The sequence below is a fragment of the Polistes fuscatus genome, unplaced genomic scaffold (genome assembly GCF_010416935.1).
Source record: "Polistes fuscatus isolate 324 unplaced genomic scaffold, CU_Pfus_HIC Scaffold2, whole genome shotgun sequence".
Taxonomy (NCBI): domain Eukaryota; kingdom Metazoa; phylum Arthropoda; class Insecta; order Hymenoptera; family Vespidae; genus Polistes; species Polistes fuscatus.
The window spans coordinates 11,246,256-11,272,260 of NW_025113096.1; the positions used below are offsets into that span (position 1 = coordinate 11,246,256).

General features: G+C 31.7%; 3 protein-coding genes and 1 long non-coding RNA gene across 5 annotated transcripts in view; 2 read left to right on the forward strand and 2 right to left on the reverse strand.

The window, feature by feature from the left end:
* Positions 1 to 1,732: 1,732 nt before the first annotated feature.
* Positions 1,733 to 3,006, reverse strand: LOC122516413 (glycosylphosphatidylinositol anchor biosynthesis protein 11). Its single transcript, XM_043634200.1, has 2 exons — positions 2,774 to 3,006; positions 1,733 to 2,648 (listed from the first exon to the last, which is right to left on the reverse strand). The coding sequence occupies exons 1-2, from the start codon at positions 2,784 to 2,786 to the stop codon at positions 1,942 to 1,944; spliced, it is 720 nt and encodes a 239-aa protein (XP_043490135.1). The 5' UTR covers positions 2,787 to 3,006; the 3' UTR covers positions 1,733 to 1,941.
* LOC122516412 (E3 ubiquitin-protein ligase listerin) lies at positions 2,900 to 10,255 on the forward strand. The gene is made up of 23 exons (XM_043634199.1): positions 2,900 to 3,128; positions 3,332 to 3,541; positions 3,615 to 3,881; positions 3,962 to 4,077; positions 4,170 to 4,524; positions 4,605 to 4,792; positions 4,866 to 5,001; positions 5,084 to 5,770; positions 5,854 to 6,064; positions 6,142 to 6,490; positions 6,568 to 7,057; positions 7,205 to 7,320; positions 7,380 to 7,545; positions 7,635 to 7,813; positions 7,892 to 8,075; positions 8,165 to 8,339; positions 8,430 to 8,784; positions 8,876 to 9,022; positions 9,118 to 9,248; positions 9,311 to 9,522; positions 9,611 to 9,802; positions 9,874 to 10,041; positions 10,121 to 10,255. The coding sequence occupies exons 1-23, from the start codon at positions 3,084 to 3,086 to the stop codon at positions 10,178 to 10,180; spliced, it is 5,139 nt and encodes a 1,712-aa protein (XP_043490134.1). The 5' UTR covers positions 2,900 to 3,083; the 3' UTR covers positions 10,181 to 10,255.
* A 131-nt stretch (positions 10,256 to 10,386) lies between these two features.
* Positions 10,387 to 10,722, reverse strand: LOC122516237. Its single transcript, XR_006303517.1, has 2 exons — positions 10,623 to 10,722; positions 10,387 to 10,520 (listed from the first exon to the last, which is right to left on the reverse strand). It is a non-coding gene; the product is annotated as an uncharacterized LOC122516237 (long non-coding RNA).
* A 93-nt stretch (positions 10,723 to 10,815) lies between these two features.
* LOC122516238 (E3 ubiquitin-protein ligase MIB1) overlaps positions 10,816 to 26,005 on the forward strand; it is a 493,031-nt gene continuing 477,841 nt past the window's right edge. For both annotated transcript variants that reach the window (XM_043633903.1, XM_043633904.1), the window contains exons 1-8: positions 10,816 to 11,009; positions 11,391 to 11,738; positions 11,833 to 12,033; positions 12,146 to 12,265; positions 12,381 to 12,710; positions 12,800 to 12,947; positions 13,039 to 13,280; positions 13,413 to 13,610. In XM_043633903.1, coding sequence (XP_043489838.1) covers positions 10,908 to 11,009; positions 11,391 to 11,738; positions 11,833 to 12,033; positions 12,146 to 12,265; positions 12,381 to 12,710; positions 12,800 to 12,947; positions 13,039 to 13,280; positions 13,413 to 13,610 — 1,689 coding nt within the window. In that variant the 5' untranslated portion in view covers positions 10,816 to 10,907. The remainder of the gene's footprint in view (positions 11,010 to 11,390; positions 11,739 to 11,832; positions 12,034 to 12,145; positions 12,266 to 12,380; positions 12,711 to 12,799; positions 12,948 to 13,038; positions 13,281 to 13,412; positions 13,611 to 26,005) is intronic.

Below are 26,005 nucleotides of genomic sequence, written 5' to 3' on the forward strand. Positions count from 1 at the left end.
TTGAGAAAAGAAAAAAATTAATAAAAAATAAAAATAAAAATAAAATAAAGGAGAGCTCTCTCGTTTGCAGAATCGCGCCCTACGTTTCTCTTAGATCTTAATGGCGCTGCGATCGCGGCGGGAAAAATTCGAACGCGAGTTTCGGGCGTCGTTCGGAGGACTGAATGAAACATTTTTGTAGATGATATAATATATATATAAATATATACATACATAGCGTAGGTAGTTAATATTTGAATCTCGTCATAAAAAGAAGTATCGATTTTTGTAAATATGAACTCGTTATATAAGAGAGGGAGAATTCTTATTATAAATATATATATGAAATAGAAACTGCGTGCGTAAATTTACGTAAGTAATTATTGCGTGCATTTATAAAAAGGGATTGGTGTACGCACAAATCTCGCTCTAGAAAATACGATATTAACATAAAATTTAGTCAATTATGAAATTACACGATTGAAAGGAAGGGTAAAGGAAAGAAAGGAAAGAAAAAAAGAAGAAGAAACAGAACAGCAGACAATTTTATGAGATTATATATAAATATATACCATTTTTTAAAACCGTTGTCACCGATTACGGGAATACGCGACGATGTGTCTCGAGCATTCCTGATAATTTAAAATAAACAACAAACGAACAAAAAAAAGGGGAAAAAATAAGAATAATAATTAAAAAAAAATAGAAAAAGAAATAAATAAAAAATAAGAACAATAAGTTACTGCGTAATCCGATAGACATGCAGCAGCAGCAGCAGCAACAGCAACAGCAGCAGCAGCAGCATAATCGCGTTTGCGGTCAAAGTGCTTCATTTTTTGACAATTATTTTGCGAATCCCGTTGTCGGATATATTTAGTAGCCGTGTGTAAATACATACATACTTTACATACATACATAAAATACATAAATACATACATAGATCTCTAATGTAATCGTCTGCACACGCTCGCGTAAATGCGCGTTAATTAAAAAAAAAACCCTCGCTTTTCTTATTATGGTCCGTTCGTTCTTACGTGGATTGTCCCGATCGATCCGACTTAAACTTTAATTAATTAATTCATTAATTATACAACAATGAAAAGACGATGGTAGTCTTATCGTAGACGATAGTCAAAGAGAAAAAAAAATAATAATAATTATAATAATAATAATACTAATAATACTAATAATAATAATAATAATAATAATAATATTAATAATAATAATAATAATAATAATATCCAAGTTGGACGATCGGTAAATCGTCTTTCTCATAGCATTATTTCGTTTTTTGGTAAGAATATTTCTTCTCGTGCATGCACGTATGTAAGCACCCACCCATACACGCGCGACTGACAAGATGGATACACACATACATACTTACATATATATATATATAAACAGACACACACAATGATCATACATACTTACATATACACCCCATAAGAAGGAAAATACATTTCGTTCTTTACTCACACGTTTAAATCGTGTAATATCTATGATATTCATTGATACGTGCCGAACACTTAACACCCGTCAAAACCGTAATTAACGTTACGGTATTACGTATTTGTTGTATAAAGTGAATGTAATCAGTCGGTTAACGGAAGCTTTTTCACCAATAAAAATCAGTTAAACATAATGCTATAGCGTGGTTTTTTTCATTCACCCTATTTTCCTGTTCTTTGTGTAATGATTATTATATATATGTACATGTTAACATGTATAGTAAAATAATCAAATACATGAAGGATCCTGTTAGATGATTGATTATATTAAATGATTATATTACAAGAGTAGTGGCAGGATTATACAACTCACATAATTAATATAAATGCAACTTATAGTAATATTTACATATAAGTATGTTTACGCTTGACACATAACAAATGTAAATGTACTTAATGTTTAGAGTTTAACATGCAGAGATTTCTTTTAAAGTCAATGAAAATACTAAATTACCTAAAATTGTTTACTTTCTTTCAATGTACGTAGAGTCTTAAAAAGTATGATAAAATGTGCAATCGTGTAACCGAGAAGAGCACCTGTTACGCAAGGGATAGGCCATACTTGCCACGGTCTATCCCAATCTAATGGAATTACAGTAGCACCTAACCATGTACCCAAAAGAGTAGTTTTTACAACTATTTTGGCAGCATCAATAAGTTCATTATGCTTTACTGTTTCTGTTCCTGTTAAAATGTTGACTGCTGTATCTACTCCTAAATGTAAACTAGCAGGAACAAATGTTAAACACGTTAATATTATGGTAAGCATGGTTGTTTCCTCGTGTTGACTAAAAATTGGTGCACCAAATATAACAATGATAAAATAATAAATGACAGACAATATAATACTTATGATAACAAACTTAAAACCTTCCTTGATATATTTGGTCCAAGATTTTTTAGCTTTCGAAGTCTTAGTTTCTATCTTGGTGATTAGTATCGGTTCTGTTTGTAACAACGAGAACATTACTTTGATCACCTCCGCAAACATCAATATCAATAATGTTGGAATAAAATTATACGAGCCAACATTATACAAGCTGCCATTTATTTGTAATAAAGTTAATATTCCTGGAAAGTAAATGCAAGTGAATGAGGAATAAACGAACAATAGTTTTTGCGCCGCTTTTATTCCACCGATCATATTTCTATTTTTATAGTCTGTAACATAGAGATAAACAATATCTATAAATATATAAAACAATAAATAGAAAAATATATATATATATAAATATGTGTATTTTTTAAAATGACATTAATTTGAGGTTAGTTAACATGTGACTTACCACCGAAATGCATGTTTAAATGTGTCACTTTTATAAATACACATATACATAAATTATTAAAAATGTATATTACTTATCTCAATAAAGTACACTTAATTAGATATAATTTAAACAAAGTGACAATTTTACAGAAAATGTTTACCAGCATTTGAACATGCGATTGGTAACATTTTGACGTGTAGTTTCGAAAGCAAATAGTTATCAGTGTGAGCTGTTACAAGAGTGTGTTGTGTATTGGGAAAAGAAAGAGACAACAATTTCATGCTATTGCTTAATACAAATTATTTGTTTTTATTTTAAATAAATTATTATGGGTAAGAATAAACAATCGCAGAGAACTAAAAATAATGCAAGGGTACGTATTAATTATCTCATTTAAAATTAAGACTTTTCTTATATTAACCTCCAATTTTTAAGATATTCTATAAGTCAATGTATTTAACTGATTTTATAATCAATAGACAAGATTGTAGCACTTTTTGATAAAATGTGATGAAATATTAATGTATCTGCTTTTTTTTTATTTCAAATATCTCTATTAATATTCTTACTTTGTAGCCATCAAATAGTAGTAGAAGCGCAGAGCTTCTGGGAACTCCGATGCCCAATTTTGTTGGGTTTTCAGCTGTCAAGGATGGTGGCTATATTCCTGTACTTCCTGGATTAACTCTTTGTAATTTAAATGATATTGAAATGCATAATGTTAATTCTGACTTTCAAATTGTCTTAAAAAAAATGAATAAGAAGGATGCGACTACAAAATACAAAGTAAAAATTTGTTTTGTATTACTATCAAATAATATTTGTCTTATCTTTTTAACATATGAATATATTTTTGTAGGGTTTGCAAGAATTTGCAACTATGTGTCAAACAGTAGAATTATCAGCTGTCGAAGGAATGTTACCTTTTTGGCCAAGATTATATAGTGTTTTAGCTATCGATATTGAACATAAAGTAAGAGAAGCTGCGCAAATAGCTCATGCTGCTGTAGTTAAACGAGTCGGTAAAGGTATTGCTATGTATTTAAAGCAAGTCGCTGGTCCTTGGTTTACTTCCCAATTTGACACTTATCCACCTGCTGCATCGGCTGCAACTAATTCATTCAATGTGAGTGATACATTTTTTTTTTTATTTAGACTTTTATTTTCTGAATATAATTATTTAATAATTTTTTTTCACGTGTTCAGGAAACTTTCCCGCAAAAGAAAATAGTCGACGTAATAATCCATTGTCAAGAAGAAATATTATCATATATTTGTGATAATATTATAACCCAAACACCGCAGTCATTGTCTATACATAAGTAAGTTTCATTATTTAATAAATATGATGTCTAATTGTATTATGCATGTCTCTTTAATATCTTTATTATATCTCTTTTCTTTTTTTCTTAAGAACCTTAAGCGCAGAAGAAATGGAAACAAAGTATCAAAAAGTATTGGTGGCAAGTTTACATAGTTACAGTTATTATTTTAAAAAAGTACCTATTCAAGAAGTAGAAAAAACTACAGAAATTCATCAGAAAATCATAAGCAATAGTAAATTTTGGAAATTAACCAAGCACAATGTTATTCCTATAAGAACAGCAGTTTTTACTGCGTTAACGTCGATAATAGAAAATGCTGATTTTTTAATACAAAATGAAAAGAAAAGAACAGTAACAGCTATTATGAACAGTTTGGATGAAACGGAACCTGCGCTTTCTTCAGCAATCTGGGAGTCTTTACTTGTTGCTATTAATAAAATACAGGTAAATGATTTAAACTACAACTTCTATTACATTGCATAACATTATGAATTGATAAAATATAAATTTTTATTTTTTTTTAGGACTGGTATATAGTAGTTAGTATCGAAAAGCTAGTGTTGCCAAAATTATGGCGAATTTTACGTGGTGGTGGACAATGTTGTGCAAGTGTCGTTTATCCTAATTTATTACCTTTCCTTAGTCAATTTCCAAAATTAAATATTGATAATACGACTTTGTACATGAATTTCTTTGAAAATATGCGACAGGGGTATTTATTCAGTTTCATTTAAACCATATGTCGTCAATTATACAACAATTTTGATGATGTATACATTTTTCAGTTTTTCAGCTAAGAGCGTCCAACTTAGTCGTTCCGAAATGTTTGCAGTAACGGTTTCCTTTATCGAGTGTTTACGATATGCAATTTTATTGAATGTCAATGAGGTTGCTCTGTGTGAGAAGCTTTTGAAAGAACAGGTAAATAACAAGGCTTAAAATATATTATTTTACATACTATTATAAATATTAATATGAACAAATCTTTTTTTGAATATTGCAGCTAATTCCTATAATAGAAATGTGTTTTAAAGAAAATATAATAATGAAACAAATTTTATTCTGTGAAGTTATCCAATTGTTAAAATATTGGAGTAAAAATCGTTACAACGAAGAATATAAATCATATCCACTTTTAATAAACAAATTTTGGACAGAACTTAAACAATTATATGAAAAGCTCCTAAATATGATGCAAACTTCCACTTCAACATCTATCGAACTTATAAGTAATTCTCAAATGGAATTATTACTTAACTTAAAAAATGCCCCAAATAGAAGACGAAAAAATTTAAAAGTAAACTTTGCTGAATCTTATCAGTTTACCGAAGCTAAATGTCAAATACAAAAAGTAGAAGTAGAAGTGGACAAAGTTTTCCAGGCAGAACTTTTTAATTTTGTTAATGAGTTTTGCGTAACATGTTTTGATAAAATTAATAGCCAGCACTTCATAGAATATATCGAATATCTTAACAAAATAATCACACATTTTGAATGTAAAGAACTTTTTATTGCTATTACAAAATCATTGAAACCGAACATTAGTTTCTTCGAGTTTTATAACGAAACTTTGAAAAACTGGTTAACGCAAGCATCGAACAAAGAGAAACATGTAGTAGAATTAATTTTTAAACTTGTTAAATACATGGATGATATGGATAAGGATAAAGTTCTAAGTTCATTAACTGAGGTAAGATTATTATATTTTATATTTCTTTTTGGTTTTTGAAAATGTAATATATACATATATGTATTTATTATTTTAATTTTTAGTTTGAGAATGTCACTATAGTTCGAAGTATTATCGAGTGTGGTTTATCGAAAAATAATAGAAATGATGTTGTGATAAAAAAATGGTGTTCACAATCTAAAGTAACGAGTTTACTTATAGATGTAGCCAAGGAAGTAGTTTCTGATAGTTGTATTGATTTAGAAAGAAATAAAAATTTGATTCTATTGGCTTTAGATTTATCCGAGGATGGTGGTATGTTTCATACTTTTAATATCTGTCTTTTTATTTTTTTTATATTTGTATTATGTATAATATTTATTTGTTTTTAGACCCATTAATAAACGAAGATAAAGCTAATCAAATAATAACAATCCTGTGCGATTCAATAAATGAAAGAAACGAAGATTCCTTGGTAGAACTTGGAAAATTAATTTTACAACTTGTGCCGCTTGTGTGGACTTACAAGAAACCGATATCTGGTGCTGTACAATTATTAAAAGCACTTTTTGTACTATGTATTCAAGAATATTCTAATAATTATGATTCCATTTCTATCGATGATATGCAAAATGTTTGGAAAAAAGGTCTTTTTGAATGCAGACGAAGACTCACTCATTCAGAGTTTACTTCGTTTACTAAACAAATTGCCATTATTACTTGGAACGTAATATGCAATACGTAAGAACTTTTTCATTTCTAATATATTTAAAAGGCCTAAAGGATTTTATTTTTCTTATCATTTTACTTCATTACAGACACGAAGCAGACGTAAAAGATTTGTTAGTAGATATAACAACTGATTTCCTTGAAGTAATAATTGATGATGCATTATGTATAAATACTATTGACGTGGAAGTGGAGTACGAAAAAGAAGTTCTTTCTACATTTTTAACAGAATCAAATATAAGTACATGGATAGCTGAAGTTACTGGAATAGTCATTTATGCAGAAGCAATAACTGGACATTTATACGTATCGAAACCCGAGCAGGAGATACGTGCATATCACCATACTACAATAATTAATTTAATCGATAACGTTTCGGCAGATAACACTGAGAATTGTCTTATATGGGCTTTGTTTGTAACTAAATTATTAAATAATCTTTATTTAAGATATGAACAAGAAATTATGGATAAAAATGAAATTAAAAATGAAACTGTAATACCAGGATTTACGGAAATATTAATAAATATCTTACATTCTGTTACTTTAGGACATATTTATGTGAATTATTATAAATCTGTTAGTACAATTTATATTTAATATTTTATATTTTATTTAATATTTATATATTTTTTTATATTTTAATTTTTTTTATTATATATAATATTTATAATTATATGATATATAATTTTTTGAATTTGAAATAATTAACATTCGTTTTTGCAGACTAAATGTTACAAAAATGTGGATAAACTTTTGACATCCGTAAAAAATAATTTGAAAAGTTTACAGAAATATGTAACTAAAAAGGAACACGAGGAAATTCTTCAGTATATTCAAAAGTAAGTATTATCTTTCTGTGCAATATTTGAAGTTATAAATTAATATGATCTTTTTTCAGATATAAGTCTAAATATGGAAGTATTTTACCATATATTATTAATGTCTATTTTATGGAATTATATGATGAAAAAGATCTTATGGAATATTGTAAAATGTGCAAAAACAATGGTATATTTCCTGAAAAAGATTCATGCGATAAAGAAGCATATTTACAAGCAGTGCAGGTATGATGCTGTCTTCTGATTTTCTTTAATAATTATTCCACAATAAATGAAAAAATTCTTTGTTAATATTATTAATTAAATTATTTCAGATTACATCTCAATATTTAGATCCGGAAGAGATTCAAGTATCAACAGATGATCTTCTAAGTGTTTTAATTGTAGGAAGAAATATACTATCGACTCAAGAAGATTCTTTAGTACATCTCCGCATTTTAGAAAGAATTGTAATTGATCAGTCGAAGAATCCGAAATTGTTCCTTCTTGATTGGTTCGTATATTTGATTTATATATTTACTTATAAAAACTATTCCGACTACACTTAAATAATAATTGGTATTTTTTATAGCGATGTTAGCGAAGAGTCGTGGGAAAACGTAGCTTTAACTTTAGAAATAATAAGATTTCTTACGGAATTTATTATAAAAAAACACACGGATTTAACGGACGAAAATTGGGATTTTATTCTGATTTCTTTATCATCTTGGCAAGCTTCCGTAAATAAATCTAAACATAATTTCAATGATCTTAAGGTAAATATATTGCATTAAATGCATACTCTTTTTAATATTTTAATATTAAGAATATAATAATAAATACATACGTTTATACATTTATACAGGTGACAGCATTAACGGTAGCCGTTAGTCAGCTTTTTTATGAAGTTCAAAGCCTGATGCATAAACACGAAGTAAAACCTTTGAGCGAATTACCACCTGATATTTTAGATGAATGGAAAGCTGTCTTTGCTAAGGACATACACAGAAGTATTCTAAAAACTTGGAAGCTTCATGCTGGTAATTTTGTTTGTTTATAAAATAATTTTACAAAGGTTGATGAAATATGAATTTTATATTAACTAAAATTTACTGAAATCTTTTTTACAGAATCGTACGTCGAAAAATTGGGGGTCTTAAAACCGATTATTGCTTTAGATTATTTGGGTAGAACGATAAGTTTACTTTATGCTAAAGAACTTTTCAAAAATGATAGCGAATCTATCGAAAGCAATAATTTAGACGAAACGATAAAATTGTGTTTAAAACTTATTCAGTCCCCAGCACCGTCTATACAATTAGCTGCGTATCATTGTTTGAAACATGCCATTTCTGAGCTTGTAGAACACGACAAAACATCAATGGAAACGGAATGCTTTCATCCACTTGTTTTGAGTATTAGGAATTTCGAAGAAGCACTTTTGAATATCCAGTATATCGTTAACACCATGCTTATAGATTTCAAGTTGGTATTCAAAATAATCTATAGATAAATTATTATTATTTATTTGTAATACATTTATTTATCGTTTCGTGTTTATTATATCTCCATTTAGATTATGCGACACTATTAGTTGTACTATTCAGCCTTATACAGATTCTTACACATATACTTTGGGTTACTTATTGCTTTGGGCTATCATTTTGGATATGTGTGCAAATACACATGGTGATTTACGCTATCAATACGCTGAAATATTAAAGTAAGTTTTACTCTTATAAATGTTATTATGTGAATCATGATATTCACGCATAGATTTTAAAAATTGAATTATAAATGACTATTTAATATCTTTAGGAAAGATCTATTTCCATCCTTATTAAATAATATATTTCGATTAATGCCAGTGGAAGTACTTCAGGATAACAAAAACAAAGCAGCAAAATTAGTAGAAATGTTTTCTACCGTACCATCCATGAGTTTTGGAGGTACGTTTATTTACAACTTGTTGGCAATTATTTTATTATTAATTAATATGATTTTAATTTAGAAAGTTGGACCGAATGGAGATTGGATCATATAGTGTGTTGGTTATACACAAATACTTTAAGGCATTTACCAGTGTTAGTGAGACAATGGTGGAGTACAGCTGATAGCAGAGTTAGCGTAGCAGTGGATAGAATAACAACTCATTATGTTAGTCCTATGTTATGCCAAGAAGAACTTCTTAATAATAGGCTAGTTAATGTCGAAAATATGCAAGTAAGAAATATAAAATATGCACCACATTTAACGCATGTAAATTATTTAATAGATTGAGAATATTGTCTTGTATTTATTAATATTATAGGTAAAAGTTCATCCGACGGCTAGAGAAGTAGTAGCATTATATCAAATGGATGATACAGAATTAGAACTTAGTATCGTTTTACCACCAAACCATCCATTGGGTCCAGTTACCGTAGAACCAGGACAACACGCAGGGGGTACTGCCAATTGGAGAAATTGTCATATGCAGTTATCAATATTTCTTACTCATCAAGTGAGTATTACAATTCTATGTATACTTATGTGTATTTAAAATTCATTTTTATACAATTATTTTTGATACAGAATGGTTCAATTTGGGATGGATTGATATCATGGAAAAAGAATTTGGATAAGAAATTTGCCGGTGTCGAGGAATGTTATATATGTTTCAGTATCTTTCATATAAGTACTTATCAAATACCAAAATTGTCTTGTCATACTTGTCGCAAGAAATTCCATACGCCATGCTTGGTAAGAATTTGGAATATATTTCTTACTAAAATATTATACACACTATATTATGTATTAAATTATATTCTTTTTATTCTAGTACAAATGGTTTAATACGAGTCAAAAATCAACATGCCCGATATGTCGAAATGTATTTTAATTCAATCCTAAGATATAAGGAGGATTCCAATCATATAATAAAATGTTATTATTATAATAATATGTTATTATAATAATAATAATAATAATAATAATAATAATAATAATAATAATAATAGTAATAATAATAATAATAATAATAATAAAAGACAGTTTTATATAGAATGCATACAAGAAAGAAATAAATTCATTATGTAATATAATTTATGGTGTTAGTATTAAATATATATAATACATACATGTAAGTAGTAACAATTAATGTTTTACTATATCTGCTATGTGTAAAATTAAGATGTATATAAAAACATATTCGATTGTACTACATAAATCCATTTTTTAAACTAAAAACAAAAAGAATAGGAAGAATGTAAGTTTTTAGTTTAAAATTGAATAATTCGAAAGTTGCCAATAATTCGAGAAATGATGAAATATATTATTAATACCTGATATTTACGATCTTCGTTTGAAATAATTCATTGTTTATATCGCAATCCAGAAATGTAAGAGGGTTAGGATTAATATAGATAAGTTTAATTCCTATTTTTGACGTTACTGTTATTGGTGGCGCTATCATCGATTGAACAATAAGTTTTTATTGGTTGACAGTTGGTACCATATGTTTTGACATTAGTTTAAGATGGCGGTATTTTTCAGTGTTCGTACGTGAAAGAAGTCTCGTGTTTCGGTATTTTTCGCGTTATCGGTTAACATTTAAAAAATATCGAGGGATGGAGACTAGTGCGAGTACCGGTACTCGTACAACGCGATTTATGATGGAGGGTGTCGGCGCTCGAGTTATTCGTGGACCTGAATGGAAATGGGGTAAACAGGTTGGAACATAGGTTACCTATTATAAATATGTATTTTTCAAATCGTTCAAACAGTCTTTTCGTGATTATTTTAACGTTGTTAATATTGTATAGCATTTTTACGTTATTCCCTTATTTTATACGAAACTTTCTTTTTTAAATTATATTAAAATTTACGAATGTTTTCAACAAGTTTTTAAGGTTATCGGATGATCAACAATTATTTTCTCTCATATTTCATTATTTGTTATTAATGTATTTTGATCTAAGTAAGTGTTGATATTAATCCTATTGTATCGTATTTTTTATAAATTGTTTTGATATTATTAGAAAATTAAGCAAAGAATTATATTAAAATAAATGAAGGTTAAGTTTTATTAACAGTGCAATATTGTTTAACAGGATGGAGGAGAAGGACATGTTGGTACGGTCAGAAATTTTGAATCTCCTGAAGAAGTTGTTGTTGTATGGGATAATGGTACGGCAGCAAATTATCGTTGTTCTGGTGCCTTTGATCTTCGCATATTGGACTCAGCACCAACAGGTGTCAAGCACGAAGGAACTATGTGTGATACTTGTAGACAACAACCGATCTTTGGTATTAGATGGAAATGTGCTGAATGTGGGAATTATGATTTGTGTTCTATTTGTTATCATGGAGATAAACATCATTTGAGACATAGATTTTATCGCATTGCTACTCCTGGAAGTGAACGCATTTTATTGGAACCAAGACGTAAAACTAAGAAAGTATGTGTATTATAAATATAATTAATAAAATATTTATCAATATATAAAATATCTATTCAATTTATACTAATACAATAATTTTTGTTATTTACAGATAGCCATTCGAGGTATTTTTCCTGGCGCAAGAGTCGTTCGAGGTGTTGATTGGCAATGGGAAGATCAAGACGGTGGAAATGGACGTAGAGGAAAAGTTAACGAAATACAGGATTGGTCATCAGCCAGTCCTCGTTCAGCAGCTTATGTTATTTGGGATAATGGTGCCAAAAATTTGTATCGTGTTGGATTCGAAGGAATGGTTTGTTTTCATACCACCGCACATACTGTAATAATATGAATTCTAAATTTTTATTCTGCAAATAATATTTATTTATTCTTATATACTTATAAATTTTGTTGATATTTTTTAGGCTGATTTAAAGGTTGTCAGTGATGCTAAGGGACAGACAGTTTATAGAGATCATTTACCATTGCTAGGTGAACAGGGTCCAGGTAGAACTGGACCACATGGTCTGCAAATTGGAGATCAGGTACTGAAAATGAATAATCTTTAAACTTATTTTTCAATTTAAATGAATTATATATTGAATATTGTATTATATTTATTATATTTTATTATTAACATAATATTTTTCTTTAACAAAGGTTAACGTCGATTTAGAATTGGAGATAGTACAATCTCTTCAACACGGTCACGGTGGTTGGACTGATGGAATGTTTGAATGCCTTGGTACTACTGGTACCGTTGTCGGAATTGATGAAGATCATGATATTGTTGTGTCATATCCAAGTGGTAACAGGTGGACTTTTAATCCAGCTGTAATTACGAAAGTCCAGATACCTGTACCCGTTACAAGTTCTAGTTCAGACAATCAAACGTTTGCTGTGGGTGATTTGGTACAAATTTGTAACGATTTGGAGAAAATTAAATTGTTACAACGTGGTCATGGAGAATGGGCAGATGCTATGGCACCAGTAAGCTAAACGTTCCTTCTGTCTTCGCAGATTCGAATATATTTGATAAATCTGATGAATATACTCTTATATTATTTTCTTTTTTGTAGACATTGGGAAAAATAGGAAGAGTACAACAGATATATCACGATGGAGATTTGAAAGTTGAAGTGTGTAGCACATCATGGACGTACAATCCGCAAGCAGTGACAAAAGTTGCCAGTAGCGATGGCAGCGTTCCAGGAAACAGTAGCGGAGGTAAAGATTTTCGTTGAAATTAAATTCAATTCTATATTAAAATATATAATAGCTATTGTTGAATTAATTGAAACGTATTTTTCACTTATAGAACGTTTATCAGCACTGTTAAAGAAATTATTCGAAACTCACGTTTCGGGTGACGTTAACGAAGAATTAGTTAAAACTGCTGCGAACGGAGATGCGAGTAAATGCGAGGAATGTTTGAAAAGACCGGAGGCCGACGTCAATGGCGTATTTTCCGGTCATACGGCTTTGCAAGCTGCGAGTCAAAATGGTCATTTGGAAGTTATTAAAATTCTCCTCCGTTACAAAGCTGACGTTGAAATTGAGGTAAATAGAAATTTACAATAGACATATGAAAATTATTTTTTTTCTTACGATATTTGATGATTTGAAAGAAAACCCAGAAAAGATAAAAAAATTAAATGATCAATTAAAATTCTCGTTTGATGAAATAAATAGGACAAGGACGGTGATAGAGCCGTGCATCATGCTGCGTTCGGTGATGAGCCAGGAGTAATGGCTTTGCTGGCAGGTGCTGGTGCTGATCTCAATGCTCGTAACAAAAGGCGTCAGACTGCCCTTCATATCGCGGTGAACAAAGGCCATGCCGGAGTGGTTAGAACTTTGCTGGAGTTAGGATGTCATCCGAGTTTGCAGGTAAGTTTTATGTCGATAATATATAACAACGTGTTGTGTTTCTACCTCGTATTTATATTAACGAGTATGTTGACGCCGGAAGACCTACAATGGATATTATTCAAATCAGGACAGAAAATGAATTCATAAAACGACATATTGACTGTCTATTTTGACTGTCAAATCTCTACAAATGTATATTATATTTATATATACATGCGCGTTTGTAGTAGAATAGAAATGAAAAAAGAAAAAAGAAAATAAAAATTGAAGAAGAGTAAAAAAAAAGAAATTAAATCGGCCATAGCGTTTTATATCATAGGGCCGATGAAATAGGGGAGGTACGGGAAAATATTAATTTACTCGATTGACGTTTCAATTTGAAATTTATGAACGATATAAATGAAATTTCTCCGTGCATCGAAATATGAAGGAGACTGTTCAGTGAGTGAAACATTATTTGAGCTATCGATCGTATACATGTGTATACATACACACACACGCACACATACATATATATTATATTATATTATATTATATATTATGTGTATAATATATACATATATATTATATTATATTATATTATATATATTATATGTATAATATATACATATATATATATAAGCTGCCCGACAAGTTCGTTTAATATGAAATTACATGAGAAAATGTTCCCTCTCGAGTATAAAGAGAGAAAGAAAAAGAGAAAGAGTGAGAGTTAATTCGAGAAATATCGATGGTGTTCAATGGAAATCGATATAAGAAATTGTAGATTTATAGTTTAGATGCGTTGCAAGTTTTACGTTTCTTTTTCTACTTTTTCTTTTTCTTTTTCTCTTCGTTGGAAAGAGAAACAGAGGTTGGAGGGAATGGAGTATGGAAAGAGCTGGCAAAAGAAAGAGAGAGAGAGAGAGAGAGTTTCAAAGTTTTATCGAAAAGGTCGTTGAGGATAACACGCACATAGTTTTTCGAAGAGAAAGCTCGCTTTTGAGCTTTTATTCCACACTCGAAATCTTCACGCTCAAAATCTCGTGAAATATAACTCGATATCGAGAATGGAAACTGGGAAGTAGTGAAAGAAGTAGTGGAAGTGGGGAAGGAGTGAGAGTGGATGGGTGGTAGTCCTTGTTTATTTTATTCTTGAATCGTCTAGACGTGATTTATTTCTTGGTATTCTACTTTTCCATGATTTATATCTACGTGAAAGCTCGCGAACTAACGTTTTCTGTTCTTCTTTCAATCGGTTTTCTTGTTCCTTCTTTCTTTAGTTATTTCTCTCACTCTCTCCCATACTCTCTCTGATTTTCTTCGCTGGTAGTATGAAATTCACGAGAGTGAATTCTTCGTGGACGGGTAGATCCATCAGGATCCTCCTAATCTGCCTAGAGTCAATCTTCCCGTCATTTCTTTGCGTTATCACGAGCGTTCGTGACGTTACCTTGCTCGATCGGATTTTCTTCGCGCGTGCATCGTTCATAGATTATTCTTAAAGAATAATTATTTTTGTTTCTTTTTCATATAAGAAAGTTTTCAGAAAAATATTCCTACGGGGGATTTTTTTTTGTTTTTAAATATTTTTCGAAGTAACAAAAATGTCGGGTTTAAATGTTCCGTTAATAGTTTCGATATTACTGATAAAGAAAAGATATATTATACATTTATAAAATGTTTCTGTTCATTTTAATGAAAAATAAATAAATAATTTACACAAATTTTGGAACGATACGAATCAGAAGAATACGATAGAAGAAGAAAAAAAAAACAATATATAATAAATATATATGTAAGTATCAGAAAGAATGAAGAAAGAAAACAAGCTTTCTCGAAAATAGCTTTTTCGCAAAATCGAAGGGAAAATAGGATCGTAGCGTCTAAATCGGCAAGGAGAAAAATAAATTTGCGGAAAAGTAAGATGGGGGAAAGGAAGAAGGGGTAGTTTAGGTGGATAAAACGAAACACATATAGAAGGAAAAGGTGCGATTTTGGGGCACGAGAAAAAACTCGTAGGAAGAAAGAGCTAGAGATTCCAATCAGGATATATCGACGCATATTTTACTACGTAACTTCGATATTCCACTATAAAAGCTCGCACCACTTTTCTTTCTATTTTCTTATTTTACGTTTTTACGTGTTTACGACTATTTTCTGAATTTTTCCGTTTTTTACATTTTACCAAATATTTTTTTCGTTCGCATCGTCGTATCATTATATTTCTCTTTTCCTTTTATTTGAATTTTATTTTATTTTACACGATCAATATTAGTCAAACATTTTATTACGATTTTTATTACAAATCAATTCACGGTGTTGGAAAATTTATCGAATACATTTTTCCGTTCAATGAATGTTAAATATTTCTTTCTTTTTTTTTTTTTCTTTTTTTTAACGCTTGATCTAATCAATGCCTTAGAGAGAAATATAAAAGTGGCGCGGTGAAGAAATTATCTTTGGTGATGAAAAAATCTTATTCTCTTTTTCCTACCTCTGTCTCTAATTTTATTTATCATGCGGTAACTTGTGCAAGCTTGTTTTTCCGTGTTTTTACAAGACGGCAAAAGGTAACAAGAAATAAAAAAGAATATTTGCATGAAACAATATTACGCAACTTTGTTTTTTTGTGACATTTTTTTCTTTTTCATAATAATACCGTAGTATTTTTTCTTTTATAACAAAAATAAATTCAAATAAATTTGATACAAGTCAACGACACCTAGCCACGTCGAATTACTATTCCCCCAAGCAACGTGGCACGATTAGTAAAAAAATGGATGGGTGACCCGTTCGAAGTAATAAAAAAACACCGGTGTGCTTTTGTTGACTTCAGAGAGAGGTGGTAAAAAAATGCAACCTTCTTTAATAGTATTGGGGATAGATGTGAGAAAGTATTCCTTAGAAAAGTGTGACTCGAACCCGTAAAAGGAAGAGTTAAAAAGATACAATTAAATAAAATTTCTACCAATTATTACACCATATCTAAATAAATAAGAAATAAATAATTAAATAATAAAAAAAAGGAAGGAAAACTTGGAGTTCAGTTTTTACTCATCCCAAAATGTTGATCTTAAACGCTCGCAACTTAAAATATCGAACTTTAAAATGAAGTAGTAAACCTAAGTCAGTCATATAACGATATACAATGATTTAACAATAAGTAAGGGTCAAAGTATGACGTTAGGAATAGAAAGTGGTAAGAAGAGAAGGAATAGATGAAACCGAAAGGGTTTAGCTACACATAGGAGGAGGAGGAGGGAGGAGGGAGGAGGTTACCTGCCTGCTAGGATACAAGTGCAAGTAAGCAAGCAAGCAAGCAAGCAGGAACGCAGGCAGGTACACGAACGCGAATTAGCGTTAATTCACCTTCGTTAGGCGGGTATCTCCTCATTTGCAGGAGACTTAATTAATTTGGTTATCTGAGCGCTCTCGAGAAAGCTCCAAATTCCAACTGCGTTTACGAGTGTCGCGCGGGCTTGTGTTTGAGAATACGCATTGCGCATAATCAAGCTGGAACTTCGACTCTGGCCAAAGAGATAGAGAAAGAGAAAGAGAAAGATAGAGATGAAGATAGGGATAAAGATAGAGAGTATGGGAATTGTATATACTTCGCGAGAGAACCGACACATAACGATTCCAACATCTCTCCTATTTTCCTTCGAAACAATTCGAAGCCGAAGACAACCGGGAGCATTTTCCGTGATAAACAACCCTTACGTGCTCGGCATCCTATTTAGTTGTTTGTATTCGAGATGAGCCTTATTTTCTTCTTTATTTTTGTTTTTTTTTTTTCCTTTTTTATTATTTTATTTTTTCGATAACACTGTAATTTCATTCATTTCAATGTTTACGGATAATTAAAGAAAGGAGAGAGAGAGAGAGAAAATGTTTGTGCATGTGTGTATGACTGATAATAAATAAGAAAAATATTGCGTAATATTTTGCTACTCTAAATCATCGAAATTAATTGTAATATTGTTTTCTTTTTTTTTTATAAATTTTTATCGTCTTTCTTTTATTCTCGTTATTGAAATAATTATACTTGTTAATTATTGAATACGTTAAGATTGAATTTATTTCGGTTATAACGAGTGCATGAATGAGTTATGAAAAGGACACAGTGTAATATCATGTCTCACGAACAATAATTTCGTAATCTTCTAAAAGATAATTCATTTTCTTCATTCGATTTATCTCGGGGGAAAAAGTTCGGGACAATCTTTGAAATCTCCGAATGTTCCTTTTGTAACTCTTACCAAAGCCAAAAACTAATTTTCACGAGAGAACACAAGAATATAAGCACGATAAGCTTTTCCTCATTGTCTCTTGTGTGTAAGTGTATGAATGCGGGTGTGTGTGTGTGTGCGCGTGTGTGCGCGTGCGTGTTCTTCTTGTGTGTCTCTTTACGAGAAAAAGAAAAGAACATTTTTGTGATCACGTTCGGTCCGACGAAAAATACTCTTCTTCTTCTTCGTTTTTCTTTTTCCTTTTTTCTTTCTTTCTTTCTTTCTTGCTTGCTTCCTTCGTAAACGTGCACGAAATTCCAAATGAAAAGATCCGTGCACGCTTTTTTCACCACCAGAACAAATACCAAGAAGAACGGTTGTTGTATATGTTGTGTTGGATGGTCTCCAGAAAAGAATTCTTGCCATCTTCTTAGATCGTTTCGTTTAGTTTTTTTTTTTTTTTTTTTTTTGCCGAAGGATAAGGCTAATCGAAATACCGTTTCGTACGTGAGTTCGGCACCATGACGGTTTTGCTTAGATATTTTCTCTCTCTCTCTCTCTCTTTCTTTCTCTTTTTGTTTTGTTTTTATTTTTCTCTCTCCAGCATCGGAAACGAAAAACCGAACGACTTTTTCCCGATAGGAAACTTTTTGAATGCTCTTTGTTCTATCGTACAGACTTTTCAGTTTCCTTCCTCCCATTCCTTTCCCCCTTTTTCTTCCCTTCTCTCTTCTTTTTGTTTTGATTTTTTTTTTTTTTCGTTTTTTTTTTTTGTTTTTTCTTTTTCATTCTTTCCTCGTTCTTTACGTATTCCCCGGACGAGTTTCGATTTTTAAGACAAGGAGGAGATCCCACGGAAAAATACAATGTGTTAGAATCCCTTTGGGATGACTTTTTTTTTTCAATTTATTGTCTCTTTGCTTTTCCCTTTTTCTTTTTTCTTCCCCTTTTCTTTTTTTTTCTTTTTTTCATTTTACTCTTTCTCTTTATTTTCGATAGTCACATCGTGGGAGGAGGAAGGCAAGAATTGTAAAACAATTCGTTGAACCGAATCGTACGAGATACGTTTCGTTAATTTAGTTTCAAATTTATAGGGCGAAGTTACTTTTATTTAATTTTTAGAATCTCGATTCCAGACTACATTTATTATCGTTTCTATTAATTTTGATTAACATTCTTTTTTCGGACGTATAATGAACACAAAAAAAAAGAAAGATAGAAAGGAAGAGAAGAGAAGACATAAAGCAGAAACGATAATGAAAATCGTTCGTACGAGATTTACGTTCACTTTCCAGATACAAAAGTCATTTCGATGCTGTCGCCTTACGTCGAATTCGAAATTTCTTCTTCTTCTTTCCTTCCTCTTTCTTTCTTTCTTTCTTTCTCTTTTTCTCTTTTAATACTTTTATCCCTTTCTACTAAAGAAGAAGGAGAAAAAGTTTGATCGTTCCTTGGCCCAAGTTGTACCACCGACTCTTTCTTTCTCTCTTTCTCTCTCTTTCATTCACTCACTCACTCACTATTTTTGTCTCTTTTATTTTTCTTCCTTCTCTTTCTGCTCCTTTTCCTTCGATTCCACAAAACTTTTCTATAATCCCGTCACGCGCAACGCGGCTACGCGCGATAATAGCGTCACCTCGATTCTCGTTCCCCAACAGTCGAAGCTCATCTCGTCTTCCCTTTCGTTTCTCCCTTCGAAAAGAAAAAAAAAAGAAAAAAAAAAAAATAAAGAAAAAAAACCAACAGGGGGAATTAATCGCAACGAATTCACCAGTTCTCCTTCACTTTCTTCTTTTTCTTCTTCTTCTTCTTCTTCTTATTCTTCTTGAATCTCTCAGTCAGCGTTAATTTATTCCCACCCCCTAAAAAAAGAAAAAGAGAAGAGAATTCTTTAACGGAAATTGGTAATGCGCGAACGCATGCTTATGCGGAAGATTCGATGGAAACGTATTTAACAAATATTTTCAATTTAGCAAACAACAAAAAGTATAACCGAGTTTCACGAGATTATTGATTCCACGAAGGACTAGATAGAAGTAATGTCAAACTCGTGACGTGAAAACTAAATACGTGTGCCATAGAATAGAGTGCCATAGAATAGAGTGCCATTATCGGCGGTGGTCTGACTAGAATTGAAAAATATTAATGATCAATAAAATTTGTGTAAGTTTATCTTAGGAATTTTATAAAGAGAAGTTTGTCGGATTTTTCTTGGAATTGTTGCTTTTTTTTATTTTTTATTTTTCGTTCTGATTTGTCATCACTCTTACAATACCTCTATAAAGATACAACACTTTGCCATATTTATTGTTAAATATTAATTGGATAGAAATTTTGAAATTACTTAATATTATTTGAAAGATATTTTGACGGGAAAGCACCCCTCGATGTAATTTTACTCAATATTTTACTTACAAGACTTGTAATTACATTGTCCTGTAACTCAAATTCTGATAACGGGTTAGGGGGGTGGGATAGGTGTGGGAGGAAGGGATGAAAAGATCGTGAAAACCGTAAGAAAAGCTTGAATGATTTGAGAAGAAGCCTCGGTTACAGCACCACGAACATTCCCGATCGTAACTTCGATCGGAACCAATGCGATCCTCGTCGCGTTATTTTACGCAAAATCGTGGCACGGTGCCCCCAGCCCACATGGGCAGGATTCCAAATCCTCTTTGGCCGAGAACTATTATGTATAGAGGAGAAACTTCTGGCTAGGGAGCATCCGAAAGTCTCGTGAAAAACGAACGATTATGGACCACCGGCAAATAGCTTCGACGATAAACCCGTCATCTTCCTCTCGGGCAATCGGATTCTCAGGGTAAAGAAGAAAAAGTAAAGGAAGTGAGAGAGAGAGAGAGAGAAAGAGAAAGAGAGGTGAGAAAGGGGTAGAAAGCGACAGAAAGAAGAAGAAGAAGAAGAAGCGAGAGAAATAAAGAAAATGAAAGAGAGGAAAAATGATGGAAGAGAAATAATGGGAGAGAAGTGAGAATGAAAAAGAAAATGAAAGTAGAGAAAAAATGGGAGAAATGAATGAGAGAAAGAATGAGCGGGGAAAGAGAGAAGAAAGAGAAACAGAAATTGTGAGAGAAAGTATGATGAGAAGAGAGAGGGAGAGAAATTGAGAAAGAGAGAGAGAGAGAGAGAGAGTGAAAGAAAGAGAGAAGGAAAGAGAGAGATCCTCTCGAACATCCTCATCCTTATCCTGGTTCTCTCTGATACGCTTCAGAGGAGTGGAAGGAGCCAGTTCGGTATCCCTTTGCTCGCTCGCTCGCGAATAATGCATTCGTTCGAGCCAGCGGAAGACTTTATGTCGTCGCGACGACGTCTTCCATCCGGAAAAATGGCTCGCAATTTCGATATGAGACGAGTTGCCTTCGGTAGGACGTTTTCTACGCGTGCACCCACCATCGTTCCTATTACAAATCCAATACCCAACGTGCCTTTGCCGATTTCTCTTCTTCTTCTTCTTCTTCTTCTTCTTCCTCTTTTTCTTCTTCTTTCTATTCCTATTCTTATTCTTATTCTTATTCTTATTTTTATTTCATGTCTCTTTTTCCCGCCCAGAATTTTCTTTGAACAATATGAACACCTTTTTGACGGTTTATTTCGCAACCGGTCAAATGATCGCTATTCAAATTAATTTTGTATTATCTTTATATTATTATTGTTCAACAATTATCTTCTTCTTCCTCCTCTTTTTCTTCTTCTTTCTATTCCTATTCTTATTCTTATTCTTATTTTTATTTCATGTCTCTTATTCTTATTCTTATTTTTATTTCATGTCTCTTCCCCCCCAGAATTTTCTTTGAACAATATGAACACCTTTTTGACGGTTTGTTTCGCAACCGGTCAAATGATCGCTATTCAAATCAATTTTGTATTATCTTTTATATTATTATTGTTTGGAATTATTTTATATGTAATAATAAAATCTCTCTGAAATTGATAAATTGTTGTTCTTATTCTTATTCTTATTTTTATTTCATGTCTCTTTTTTCCCCCCCAGAATTTTCTTTGAACAATATGAACACCTTTTTGACGGTTTGTTTCGCAACCGGTCAAATGATTGCTATTCAAATCAATTTTGTATTATCTTTTATATTATTATTGTTTGGAATTATTTTATAGGTAATAATAAAATCTCTCTGAAATTGATAAATTGTTGTTCTTATTCTTATTCTTATTTTTAGTTCATGTCTCTTTTTTCCCGCCCAGAATTTTCTTTGAACAATATGAACACCTTTTTGACGGTTTGTTTCGCAACCGGTCAAATGATCGCTATTCAAATTAATTTTGTATTATCTTTTATATTATTATTGTTCAATTATCTTCTTCTTCCTCCTCCTCTTTTTCTTCTTCTTTCTATTCCTATTCTTATTCTTATTCTTATTTTTATTTCATGTCTCTTTTTTCCCGCCCAGAATTTTCTTTGAACAATATGAACACCTTTTTGACAGTTTGTTTCGCAACCGGTCAAATGATCACTATTCAAATCAATTTAGTATTATCTTTTATATTATTATTGTTTGGAATTATTTTATATGTAATAATAAAATCTCTCTGAAATTGATAAATTGTTGAGATGCGATTTAATGAAATTTTTAAAACGTTCCTCTTGTCGACAAGTAATATGGTATCACGTGTTGTCTATTAACAGGCAGTCAGGCAGGCAGGTAACATCTCGTTTGCTTGTAAGCAAAATTATATCGACGATGTATAAAGCCTATTATTCTCCTGTAAACGATAACAAGCAGAAGAAGAAGAACATCGATAAGAATGAAAGTTCGTCGATTAAAACAATAATCTTGAAAATAAATTATTAATACATACTTAACATACCTTTTTTTTTGTTTTTGCATTCTCATAGATTTTTTATTCAATAAATTTATTCAACGAAACAGTGTATGGCAATTTGAAATTATAAACTATAGTAGTCTACTTTTTCAATATACCCCATACTACAAACGAGTCTAATTTGAAAACGGGGATGGATCGAAGACGTGGCGTGAATGACAAGATACCAACATCAAAGATGGTTGCTCACGTTCGAGGACTCGGTCTGTTTAGACCTGCTTTGAACAATCAACCGATATACGAGCTCGAGACGCATTGTATTACAATGGTAGTACAAAGGAAGAAGAAAGGCCGGTGGTTGTGGGTGTTTTCATGATAGAGAAAGATCATGCACATATAGCATGATAGATAGAGAAAGAAAGATAAAGTGAGAAGAGAAAGTGAGTGACTGAGTAAGAAAGAGTGAAAGAGAGAAAGAAAGATAAAGAGAGAGAGAGAGAGAGAGAGTGAGAGGGAAGGAGAGAAAGAGAGAATGTAGCTACCAACGTGTATTCGCTGACAGTGGCGATATTCCCAGTGGAGAAAACTCAACGATGAGGAGAGGGTGTACCATCTATGGCAAACGAGGGAAGGAAATTGCTTCTTGAGTCGACGTGTTAAATTCCTCGCCTCTTGGAACTTGTATTACGCCAAAGTACGAACGCAAGCAGGATTTTCTCTCTCTCTCTCTCTCTCGCACACTCATTCACTCTCTTTTCTATTCTCTACCTTGCCGTTATTGTATCGATATGAGTCGTAATCGGTGAATTCTATTACTACGGTTTGTTTGTGCTTTTGTAATACGTTACACAGAGTTATTGAATTCGGATTATGCAACTACACGTCGCACGAATATAATACCATTGTAATATATTTTTCTTTAATGCATCAATCGTCCATTTTCCTTGCGTTGCGTTTCTTTTCTTTTTTTTTTGTTTTCTTTCTCGAACTAGATTGGTAACATTTTTAAAGGGTAGACAAGGAGGAAAATAAAGGAAACAAATCGCGGAGACTTTCTTTTTCGTATTACTATTGCATCGATACGATACAATACGATACGATGCGATGCGATGCGATATGCATGCAGTCACAGTGCATATGTATGTTCTTTCGTTCTTCTTCTTCTTCTTCTATTCCCAGAGTAGCTACGATACAAGTTCTACTTTGTTCTTTTGCTATTGGTACTATATTGAAAACATGTATCGGTGTTCTCGTTGATAGGCCAACAACTCGTCTCTTGCTTTTACCTACTCCCAAACCAATCTTTCCTGGACACGTTCGCATTCATTCTATATAAAGAAAAATATTTTCTATGTGTATATATATATATATATATCGTTTTTATATATAAATAATCTGAATGTATATCTGCGCACTTTCTGATAATCGGATTTAACGCCTGTCTCTTTTCTTTTCAAAAACTATTCGACGATCGGAAAATAGAAAATCTAGATGAAATAAAGCCAATCGGATATATTCTATATATCCAGTGATTTTCAAATCGAAAAAACAACACAACCAATCGATCCCACGCGTGCACGTGATAGATTGTCGGTGTGATTAGAATTAAATTTTGATAATATTGGACAAATGGAATATTTATTTTTTCCCTCGGTCTTCTCGTTCGATTTCAAATTTTTCTTCGATTCACGTTTCATTCGGTTCATATCAACGATATCATTATTTTCTTTACTTGGAATAATTTCTATTGAAAAATATTTGTCCTACATACACGCAAAATATGAACACATAATAAATCAAATAAATAACATAAATTAATCTCTTGAAGATACATTTTTTTTTTACTATCAAAAGACACAAAAATGAACATACAAATATTATCGAAATTTCTATCCCTGTATGTTTTTCGTTTAATAAAAGGTGTAAAGTATATTTTTCATGGACCACTAAAAAGTGCGTAAAAGATAGAAAAAAATCAATAGTTGCATATAATTGTGCCTCGAGTCCTCGTGTAAGAGATAGGAGACATTTTAGAAAGTTTGTGAAGTATTTCTCAGAATTTCTCGTTATAAACCTCCTCCTCGATCGTTCGTTGAGAGAGTGTGGTAGGAAATTGGTGACACTATGGCAGTCGTTATTAGTATTCGATATTCCGAGGTCATAAACGTGCAGACAGAGTTCTCTCAAGTTTCTCTCACGTTTTATCATCATCTCCTTCTCTCTCCTTTCTCACCTTCGTATCTCCTATTTATTATCTTACTCTCTTGCTCTCTTTCTCTTTCTCCCTAAATATATATATATATTCCTTGTGCACTTGGATGCAACATAGAAACGTAACTGCTCTTAACCGCGTTTCCTCGTTTCTATCTATACGATCTATGCCGCACGCATGCATTAGTGTGCGCGCGGCTGCTTGCTATTTTGCATTAATGCGGTTTGACGTTAATTCGAGCGGGTTTAGGAAGTTGCCCCGTAAATTTCAGGATGTCCCTACCGGATGCGACGTATTCTACAACTCCGTCTATCTCCATGCTAAATGGAGCCACGCGAAAGCTTTTATCAAAACTTACCCCCTTTACATGTGTTGGATTTGACTACGAGTTTTCTAAATCTCTAACTTCAATTATTATTGTTTATCTACTCGTAATTATAATTTATATTTTTTGCGTTCATTATTATTATCGTTATTTAATGATAATTCGTAGATTTTTGTTTGGTTTTTATATATTATACACACACAATTTTATTCAATTTAATTAGATTATTGAAGTTATACTTCTTTTGGCGCGTTGGGGAAAATGTAATGGGGAATGATTTTGTTCCGAGCGTCTGGAAAAACGACACCATGAAGTTTGTCGGTATTTACGACGCGCGGCAAAGCGATTTCAAGTATACGACATGAAGTTGTCTTCTCTTCCCCTTCCCCTTTTTTTCTCAAGCGGGTCACCCATCCAAATACTAATCGTACTCAGCGCTGCTTTACTTAAATGATCGAAGCGAGAACTAATGCTGTAACCGCGCCATGACCGTTGACGCATAAAATATTTCGATATATCTCCCTTATATTTAGTGTGGATCGATTGAAAATATGTTTCCTTTCTTTTTTTGTTAAGTAAATAAATAATAATAATAGTTGCTTATATTCTCATACTTCCAATCCAATATTTTTTTGAAGTTATTTTTGAGGTTATATTCGTTTCGGTACGCCATAGAAGTATAACTTCTTACGTGCGTACATAAGTACACACACCAGTTTTTATTTTTAATAAATCACAGTTTGAACAAACGCATGACGAGAAAGTAAAAATTTCAAGTGAAATCTGTTACTAACGTTAACGTGATCGATAAGATAAATCTTGTAATTGTATCGGAGTAGACATTTTTCTTAAGACTCCGTCTATCTTT

What these genes read in the sequence shown, in the direction of transcription:
- LOC122516412 (XM_043634199.1), top strand. Translation starts at nt 3,084, where the DNA reads ATGGGTAAGAATAAACAATCGCAGAGAACTAAAAATAATGCAAGG. An exon ending in ATTCTTCAGTATATTCAAAA is followed by an intron (nt 7,321 to 7,379) that starts GTAAGTATTATC and finishes ATCTTTTTTCAG; the next exon opens with ATATAAGTCTAAATATGGAA. An exon ending in TTAATGTCGAAAATATGCAA is followed by an intron (nt 9,523 to 9,610) that starts GTAAGAAATATA and finishes TTAATATTATAG; the next exon opens with GTAAAAGTTCATCCGACGGC.